The sequence below is a fragment of the Seriola dumerili genome, unplaced genomic scaffold (assembly GCF_002260705.1).
Source record: "Seriola dumerili isolate Sdu_G_001 unplaced genomic scaffold, Sdu_1.0 BDQW01000044.1, whole genome shotgun sequence".
In the NCBI taxonomy this organism is placed as follows: domain Eukaryota; kingdom Metazoa; phylum Chordata; class Actinopteri; order Carangiformes; family Carangidae; genus Seriola; species Seriola dumerili.
Window position 1 is genome coordinate 3,797,847 of NW_019174299.1, and position 10,692 is coordinate 3,808,538.

At 42.6% G+C, this 10,692-nt stretch overlaps 1 protein-coding gene across 1 annotated transcript; it reads left to right on the top strand.

Moving 5' to 3' along the window:
* Positions 1-254: 254 nt before the first annotated feature.
* LOC111217751 (cytochrome c oxidase subunit NDUFA4) lies at positions 255-3,780 on the top strand. Its single transcript, XM_022739733.1, has 4 exons — positions 255-400; positions 1,059-1,147; positions 1,356-1,416; positions 1,920-3,780. Exons 1-4 carry the CDS (start codon positions 359-361, stop codon positions 1,974-1,976), a joined length of 249 nt encoding a protein of 82 aa, XP_022595454.1. The 5' UTR covers positions 255-358; the 3' UTR covers positions 1,977-3,780.
* Positions 3,781-10,692: the final 6,912 nt, after the last annotated feature.

A 10,692-nucleotide genomic window follows, 5' to 3' on the forward strand; every position in this document is an offset into this window, starting at 1 on the left:
TGGTGTAAGGATTGATTTTGTTTTTGGTTGTGACAGACTTTTGCTTTGCCAGAATAAAATACTGTGTGGAAATAAAGGCTGAAGCCACACAGCCGCATATTAATGAAACCATACAAAATGATTTAGTTTTTTTTACATGTAGTGTGACATAAATGTCTTACATACTAAACATAATAATTAATAATGATGTGTTTCTGCCGCTGTTGGTCAGGCAGTATGCGTAGCTTCCTATATTTGGTTCCTCGGCCTTTCTTCCGCCCAATCTCGCAGATTAAATTCCGCACCGTTTTGGCAAGACTGTTGGTAATCCATTTATTTCTGTACAAACTGCGTTAAATCAGCTCTCACACACGTCAAAATGCTCGCCACAGTCCGCAAACAGCTTAGAAGCCACCCAGCAGTAAGTATAATCTAGTTATATTCAATAAAGATTCATTTAGAGAGCTTGTTCTGAACTCGGACCATATGAGATTTTTTGTAGCTAACTTAGCTTAGCTAAACTAGTTAGCGTTGCTAGCTTCAGCTAGCTAGTGCTCTGACTTTGACCGCGCTGACTTTGAGAAACTCTGTCAAATATACGGATATGCTTCACTGTTTACTTTAATCTCTAACAAGTGTTGAGTAATGTACACAACCCAAAGACATATGTGGCAATACTTTTGACTGTTGGTGCTTAGGAGTCAGATCAGGTCACGGCTTCATTCACATACTATAACAGCTGATGATATTGTCAAGGAGAGGGTATGCTGTGCTGGAAATAGCAGCTACTAGCTGTCTGGTTAGCGTTAGCAAGCTGTATGTCTATGTTAACTCGTACTAGAGCTTCATATTTTCTAAGCCACACACTCTTGTCATTTGACTTGGATACGCGAAACAAGTCAAGAGGCTGCGAAAGAAAATTGTAAATATAGCATCAGTTGAAGGTCGCGCCGGAAAATGATGAGTGTTTATGTTTGTCAGCAGTCTCAGTGTGTTTACTGATATAGTCCTACCTTGAGCTGTGGTAGTTTGCCCTCATGTTGATGAAGACTTCTTGAATTCCTGTCTGTCACTCTCAGCTCATCCCTCTCTTCATCTTCATCGGTGGAGGAGTAACCATGTCCATGACATACCTCGCTCGTCTGGCCTTGAGAAACCCAGACGTTTGGTAATGACTCCAGTTATGACTATCTTGTATTTTCTTTCTTTTTCTTTTTGAGTAATGAGATCTGAAGATGATGTGTAGAGACACTGACAATGTTGCAGTTCAGTTATTGTGATATATATATATATATATATATATTTGTTAATAATGGCCATGAATGCCTCTGTTCTTCTGAATCTCTTATAATGTGTAACTATTTTCTCCTCTGCAGCTGGGACCGCAAGAACAACCCAGAGCCCTGGAACAAACTGGGCCCAAATGATCAGTACAAGGTGTGTGTGTGTGTCTCTCTCTCTTTCTCAGCAAATCATGTCGCCACACAGCATTGATTGCACTCATCTCTGAGCTGAAGTTGTTACTGAAAGAGTGTAGGTGGTTATATTCAGGGATTATAGTATGGATCTTTGCCAGACTTGTCGCTGAGCCATGGATTATTCCTTTAGTTGGATTAATCAAATTACATAATCTGGTTAACGCTGCCTTGTAGTAACAAATCTGATGAAGTCATTAACTGGTCACGCTTGATCAAAAGTAACAACAGAAGGAGTTTCCAGAAGACAACATCAAGGCAAATGAATTGAAGTGTTCAGAGACAAGTACTTACTTTTTTACAAGAATTTTATATAATATTTTATGAAACTGAAGGATGCTGTAACATGGAGGGAAGCTGCGGCATTATGCTTTGCCAAGTGACCTGAACTTACTCTTTGCTACCAAGGCATTCTTCTGTAAAGTAACTGTTTGCACAGGAGCTAAAATGTGTATGTATTCTCAGTTTTTCACAGTCAACATGGACTACAGCAAACTGAAGAAGGATCGTCCTGACTTCTAAAGATCAAATCTGCTGCACCAAAAGCACAAAGATGAGCTGATCCGCACAGCACCGTTTTGAACTTTTCTCCAGAAACCTGAGTGATGCAGAAGCTAAACCCGCACAATGAGTCATATTTAAGTTTCTCATTGCATCCCATTGGCTTTTGAAATCTTGTTTCTTAATTCTCATTTGCAGTGGCTCTCAATAAAGTGAAGGAGTCTTTTCTCCTCCATACAGAGAAAAAAAACAGTTTCATTCATTGAGGTTTGTGTGAGCACTTTGTTTTCCCTGTCCTCGATCTTGAGTCGTTATTGTCACTTTTCAAAAGCATATCACGCATACTTATTTGCATTACGACTCAGAACACCTTCCACACTCCATTTACAGTTGTGTCCTGCTCGGCTGTCACTATTTGGGCTTTGCTTTCACCTCATTTCACCTTTGTCCTGCCTTAACCCAGCTGCTGGTGAATCATGTGGCACACTATTCTTGGCTGCGATCCAGAACCTTATCGGCATGGAGGGGGCAGACTTTAACCTGGTCACAATTGAACAGTGAGCTCCCTCTGGTGGCAGCTGTGGCAGTCCAGAAGTTGCAGTGATCAAACCCGACCAGTATTTGGTGAAGTTGATGAGGTCTACGGGTTGCCCAGTGCCACTTCTGCATAGTTTTCCAAGCTTAAAGGAAATGCTCTAGCCATAGAAGTTAAAGGGAAGAGTGAGATAAAACATGTCTCTCTCTCTCTCTCTCGCTCTCCCTCTGCAAAGGGGACTGATGTTTGTTTTAAGCAATAACATGTTCATGCGCAACACGGAGCAGAGGAACCAGGACTCTGTGGTGGGACATTCGGAGGTGTTTCTCCTTATAGAATGCCATCGCTCTCAGCCAGATGAGTTTGTAAATGTCAACAGGTCGCGCTTTTCCGTCTGCAGCTTGGAGAAATGCGACAAGGATGAGCAGCCAACGCAGAGCAGAAAATGTCAAGGAGACCTTCATATTTGAATAGAAGCCCACGTCTAAATCTTCACCCAGCCTCTCCATGGCTCGAATGCTTCGCATGTGTATCTCTTTTTTTCTTTTCACCTGAGGAAATGAAAATTAACTTCTGGCACAGCATGTAACGGCGCTTAATTTTGGAACATTTCAATTGTTTCAGCATGTTCACCTTGTTGACTCTGAGCACTCAGGATCCCCACCCTACCCCCAGAGTAATTACTATCACTTCAAATAAGTTATAATGGAAATAACACAAAATGCCTTTATTTTCCTGAGCTCATTTATTTGTTGATGTAACCTGTGAATTTCAGCTTAATGGGAGCAAAATGAAAGCGAGCGGCGTGCTGTGTGGCTGGAGAGCAATCACTGGTGGCTGAATGATAGAGGGAGAAAAAAAAAAGAAAATGAATCAGCCTCAGATCTAAAAACTCTTTCCGCCTTATTTGACACGGCCACTGTAGAGTCAGGTGTTATAAACCTTCTGTCTGTGCAGAATGAATTACTTCAATCAAGCAAAAATAATCTGGGAATGCAGAAAGTGATCAGTTAAAATTCAGCTGAATTTAGTGTATTAAACCAGTAACAGCTGGTGTACTTCCTAAATGACCAGTTTAACTGCAAAAACAAACATCTGCTTTGGAAGTTACATGCAGTCCTGAGTTTGCCATTCAGGGTCTACAGTACAGAAGGTCAAGACTATGAGAATACTTTTGTGAAATAGGGATTTTATATACTTTCTAACACTTAAAAATGTTTACAGTTTTTGCATCAATGATTTTGTAAGTCAATATTGCTACATCTGAAAAATAAATGCCTTTACATTTTTCTTGTCCTGACTTTACAATCATCCTTGCATCCATCCTCTGGGAATCATGATTGTCTTTATAATATTTCCCAGCAGGCAATCAATATTTTAAATATAGAAGTCTGGATCAATGGGGTGGACAGACTATTAGAGCCAGATATCAAGATGAGGCATTTTAGATTGAAGAGTCATCTCACGTTAAAGAGCACCTTTATTTGGTTTTACAATTAGAAAGTTGACTCGGGATAATTGTTATATCAAAATACAGGGAAAATTGATATTCAGTATACATGTTTGATGTTTTGTTGCCTGACATTAAAGCTCTGTAGCCACTGTCCAGTCCATTATTGATGGCTGTGGCGCTTTCCTAATTGTCAAAACAGATAACAGTCAACACTGAGGGTCAGCGTTTGACAGACAGCTGGAGGGTTCAGAGTTCAAATGGCTTTGTAGCAGTGAATTCTCTGAGGAAGGCGGCAAAACACAACTGTAGAGCCAAGCTGACCTGCATTTTTACCCTCCTTCTCTTGACCCTTGACCCCTCTGTTGAAACCAGCTCTTTTCTGCCACGCTGCAAAGGTAACATTGAAAAAATAATGAGGGAAAATATTGTGGGCCAAGGCGCGTGGCGATTGCTGGGGCTTCAAATTGTCTTCTAAAGGTCATGCCAAAGGTCAGGTAGTCCAGAGGCAGGGGGAGTGCAGAGACTCCTGCACCATTCAGACTAACAAAGCATCTTCATAGTATCTGTGTGAGAAGGAATGATGAATAAACCTGATGCACCTGCTTCATCTTACGTCCACATACACACACAGATGTCTTGATTTCTAAGTTGTATTGATGTGAAAAAAACAACATATTATTGTCATGCATTATATGGCACAAGGCCGTAGTGATTTCATATTCACATGTAACGAACATGAAATGTACATAAAGTTTCTGCAACTCCATCAGCACCTTGACTTTTCAAGTATTTTTACTTAGACTATCTTAACTATCATTCATGAAGATTATGCAGAAATAGCAAATGAAACAAATTTGAAAATGTTGACTAGTGCAGTTTTAACGGTGGTCAAATTAGCTCTTTCGAAGACTAATTACAAATTGTTTCAATCTATAGTTCCGTATATTTTAAATCTTTATAATGAATTTATTTAAATCTTATTTTTAATGTTTTTTAGATGTTCAGAGTTTTAGGAGATTCATTCTAAAGGTCCCATATTTTACACTTTACATGTTTTATTTGAAGTGTTGATCCATGAGAAGATATAGTTGTAGTTTTAAGCACCAAAAAACATCTCAGTGTAGTTTTACATTTCCTCTCTCAGGCTTCTCTCTGGCGCTCTGGTAACAACAGGTTGGTGAACCAATCAGAAGAGAGGAGGCTCTGAGCCACTCATGGGGGGCTTGGGGCATGACTGAGAGTGGTGACTGCTTTTGTGTGACATGACAAAGTTACAGAAATCCTGACGGCTTGTTTTAAGGCTCAGTTTCTAAATACAGGCTGTGTGCATTTCTCTTCGGAGTGAGTGCTTTGATATTTTCACAGTGTTAATAACCTAGACCTGCATTATAATCAAAATAGACATGGAAATCTACCTTTATACAATATAGGTCCTTTAAAATTTTAAACAAACACACTAAAATAGATAGTCTTACCAGAACTCTTTTCACCTCACAACACACTACAAAACAGCAAATAAGCTTATCCTGTTATTATATACCCCGGGTTGTTAGTTAGTGTTATCTCCTACACTTAAATACAACTCCTTTTATCACTGAACACTAAAACACTGTATCACCTTATCTTTCTCACTCCTGTTGTTATTGCAGATGATAAAAACCCTTTCACATGTTCTCTGTCGATTAAACACACGGAATAGAAAAGTTCTATATGTTTACTACACATAAATATTCCCTCTTTAGATTTCTATTATACAGATAATTTAAACACCATCATGTTGGGCAGAAAAACACACAGAAAAAACACAGTGATATCTTTTATCAATTTGTATCTCTGTGTCAGTATTGCCCCTGTAATGCCTTAGTTAACTCTCAATTACCTCTGTATTTTCACTCAGTCAAACACATACACAGACACTCAGATTCACAGACCGATTACTGAAGGAATAAACTGCTTTCTCTCCCCTGCTGTGAGCTGTGTTGAGTAATGAGTGAAAGCCCTTCTCCCTCTGATTCTCACAGAGAGAGCACCTCTCATTTCTTGCCATTCGGTGTTCAACTCAGAGCTGCTCTCCACTCGTTCTTGCTGTGTTTCACCCCAGATTCATCCTTTGTTTTTCCTCCTTCCTCCTCATTCAAGAGTTTTACTTTCATGAAGTGCAGACATGGACAAACACACACTCTCACACACACACACGCACACGCACACACACACATACACACACACACAGCCAGCAGACAGGGGGGTTTGTCGAGGAAGTTTTATTCCAACAAAACCACATTGATCCTTGAGCTTGCTCACTCAGGATGACAAAGTGCCATTTGCAGCAGATGCACAAAAAGGTCAGGGTTGTCGATGTATTTTTGCATGAGGGATTGAGTAAGGACGCTGCAATTTAACAGCCATTTCAACAGGAATACCACAGGAATTAATCATAGCCGATATCTCAGGGACAGAGGCGCTGTGCGAGCATGCTTTAGGTGTTTCAGAGCATGCATCACTCACTTTGGGAGCCGATTCAGCGCTGGGCTGGCTGGATGCTTAGAGACTGTCTCATAAATACAAGGTCTCAGGTTTGATCCCTGAAACAACCAGTGTGACTTGTTAAAGTGTCCTTGAGTAAGACAGTGAACCCCGCAGGATAGACTGTCAACCAACGGTCTGTAATGAAAAAGGATTGGCTATGGAAGTTAAAGAGCAACATTTAATGTGTGATTACTGTCAACACTGTATGAGGATATAAAGACATGAAGAATGTGAACAAAAACTAGCAGACACACCCGATCCAAGTTCCCATCATCCTTGGCATCTGTGTTTTGATTACATTTTTTTTCTTTTTGCATCCATGGTAGGAAAGCAGGTCAAAATTTAAATAGCTGAAAATAGAACATCTGGCTGGGCCTTGTCAGTCAGCAGTGTGTAATGAAATATGGAAATTGGGGCGCTCTTCAAAGAGATGCGGGCCTCTCGGTGCCGTCCTGGGTCTCCAGCAGGCCCCTCAACAGCCCCGGCGGAGCCCCGCCCCTCTGCAACGTGTGCTACATTTCCAGGTGCTGCCGCCGTGGCTCAGTCCGCCACCAGTGCCAGCTCGTTAGCGCTCACAGCCTGGTGGAGCTGGCAGCTGGCATCATTAAACTTCAAACCGGCTTTCGACCCGGGGTGCCGCCGCGGGGAGAGACCGCCCGCTCATCCGCCTGCCAACAGCTGATCAGAGCCGCGCTGACACCAGCAACCAGACTCCATCCACAGGCTATCTAAACAGTATCCACACACAGCACCAACCGCACCACAAACTACCCCACCAAACACACCACCAACCGCACCACAAACTACACCCCCAATCACACCACAAACTACCCCACCAAACACACCACCAACCGCACCACAAACTACCCCACCAAACACACCACCAACCGCACCACAAACTACCCCACCAAACACACCACCAACCGCACCACAAACTACCCCACCAAACACACCACCAACCGCACCACAAACTACCCCACCAATCACACCACAAACTACACCTCCAACCACACCACAAACTACCCCACCAATCACACCACAAACTACCCCATCAACCACACCACAAACCACACCACCAAACACACCACCAACCACACTACAAACTACATCTCCAACCACACCATAAACTACACCACCAAACACATCACCAACCACACCACAAACTACTATCTCTTCGCCTGAATGACAACTATTTCAATTAATAGTTTTGATCTGTACACAGGAGAGCAGAAATGAAATTGGTAGCTGTACCTGGGAGTCAAACTGCCAGAACCAAAAGCTTTGGTGTTCATGATGAGCAACAGTGGAGAAAACAGCTGGACACTAATATCCTTGATGCAAAAATTGACTTTTAATGGATTATATGCGTTAATGTTTCAACCAGGTGGATGAATTATTGTCTGTGGTAAAAATCTTTCTGCAGTGAGTCTACCTCTCAACCCTGATGTGCACTTGACAATTATTGGTTTAGTCAGATTCAGCTATATTTTTTCAAAAAGGTAAGCCTTTGTGCCAACTCTAAAGCTCACTAATTAACACATTTCATCTCATTTGTTCAGTCTGTACAAAAACCAAAGTGTAAAAATGACATGTTGTGGTGTTACAGGTCTTTTGCTCAGGGATTATGTGCCAGTGGCTGTTGGCTAGGAGCAATTCCTGAACCCTCCACTGTTTGTCTGGCAACTTCACATTGACGACAAGACTTCAAGAAGTCAAACAAACACATACAGTCCACGAGTGGTATCGATCTTCTCATTTAACTCTTGACAAGAAAAGGAATAAGCGTTAACATATTCACAGTTTGGGAAAGACATTGAATCCTTTGTATCTGGAAAACTGACCAATAAAAGTTAGTTGGGAAATTGATGCAGAACCATCCTCCATGCCCTGACCACCATCACCTCAGTGTCTTTCACTTGCATCACTCCTTCACCAGGTTAGACAAACACACTTCACCGAACACTTCTCTCCAAACACCACTTTTACGGGCATCTGCTCACACAAACATCTACCATCAATCGTAAGCGAAACTTCCAGATCTGCTTTTATCAACCTTATATTTTGGAGACAAAGTGGAACAATGACAGCCAAAACAATAAGATGCTACTTTTTTGTCATTGGGATAAAATATTAGATGTAACACACCAAATGCTCTCATCTCAGAGGGGACATGGTGCCTGAATACTCTCCTGATATGATTTTCTTTGCAGATATTGCCTCCAAATAGATTGTCGGCCATTTCTGCTCATTCTTTGCCTACCATTCAAATGATGAAACAAGATCTAATTTGCACTCAATCAGGCTCAGGTATGGCAGAGCGCCCACATCTCGCCAAACCCCAGTGACACACATGAACACTGGTCCCACTGGAGCTACAAACTGGTTCGGGCTCCATTATCATCCCTTTGTTTCCTCACATGTCTGGTCTTTCTTCTTCTGTGCTGCTGGGCACAAGCAGAGACCTGGTAATTTCCACTGTGATTGAGTCATGAATGATAATAGCTTGATTATTTGGTGAAAATTGGTCTCTTTAGATTCATTTCATGTTCGGTGATAATTGGGAAGCTTTGTCGGTCCAGATAATACCATACTGGTCGACTGACTGGCTTTACACATCTCCCAGTCTTTATATTTTCACAGCTGAATTCTTTGGGCCTGTGGAAAAGTAATTTATTTTTTCGTGCGGAGGGAAAATCTCCAGATAATTTCCATTAAATCAATGTATTACCATACCGCAAGGCTTTATGAGAAACCTAAAAGCCAGTGCAAGAAACCTCTTGGTCTTTTCCCCCTTGTGATACCCCATGATACCCTGCAGTTCATCAGAAAGCTGTTAAGGAATTTGGCTCTCCATTTGGGCCCTGGGTCGTCTTTGAATTGTCCACTCTGTTACTATTTGGAGGTCCGGCCTGCAGAAAGCCAGTGTCCCTCCTTTACAGTAAAACACCAGATCTAAGAAGTCTGTTATTTAAATATCGATAAGTACCTTGGGATTTGGTCCCATTTCTTTATCGCTGAGAGGAGGCTTTTTCTACAACCATAACTTTCTTCCTGAATAGTAGAGAATCCATTAATGTGCTCTAAAGGTACCTCTGGGAGCAGTGTGGGCTGCTGGGAGGAGAAACAGCCCAGTTATGCTGCTGCTTTTGGAGAGAGGACCTTAGTCATAATTCAGCTCTACCGCTAATGAACACAGACACCCACAAATATCAAGGCTGATTCTGGTAAAACCCAAGCAGGGAAGAATTTATTAATCTACCCAGAGATAATAGAGAATAGATAGGAGGTCTGACGGAGCTTATATAAGGACAGCATTTTGAATTTTCTCTTTTTTCTTTTATTTGGATGAGCTCCTTTTAACGAGCGCTGTGTGGATCGTTACAAACAAATAGCAGCAGGTTAATAGGAAGTTCAAGAGAACAACTAGTCCGGGTGGCTCGCTCCTTATAGGATCCCTAATGAGCTTGCTGTGGGTCTTCAGAGAGCTCATGCATTGATTCATCACAAAACTAGAGACATAAAGGTCACCGAGCCACCCTGTGATGGACTTCAGCGCTTTGAGGTTGTGACACAACCCTTTAACCCTGCACCTTACATCACAATCCTCTCCTTAACATGCTGTCACATAGTCCACATGCATCACCATGCATCCAAAGCACTCCTTAGGGATGGTACAAATTCACTTGTTCAACATTTCCAATTTGGCACCTCTCTCTCACTCTCCCTCCCTTCCCCCCCCTAAATGAGCTTACATGAATCCTCCAGTTTTGATGTTTTCAGAGCTGGTGTTGCTGAGAGACCTTGAGAGGACATGTTTTGTCTGAGTGAAGAAATGCCTCCGCTCAGCCAGGACTTCAGAGAGAAGATGCAGTTGTTGCTTACATCCACAGGGAGGCAGCAGTGGGTTTGTGGGAGAGGGAGGTGGCAGGGCGACCCCACTCTGTAAGCAGTTGACCCTTGTGGCGGTGGAGGGCTGGGGGCCGGGCGCAGCCCCCATGTTCCCCTGGCACGGTGCCCTCAGACCGGGGCAGGAGAGAGCCGGACTGAAGAAACAGTGCGGGGACCGGAGCAGAACCTTCGGACTCCATCTGTCGCTTTCTCCACAGCAGAGAGGAGGGAGACAGGGAGAACCAGAGACAGGTGGGCCCACCCCCCACCAGCTGGCACTGCAACTAGCATCTGCCCACAGCCAAGGCAACTTTCCTTTCTCCTCGTCATCACAG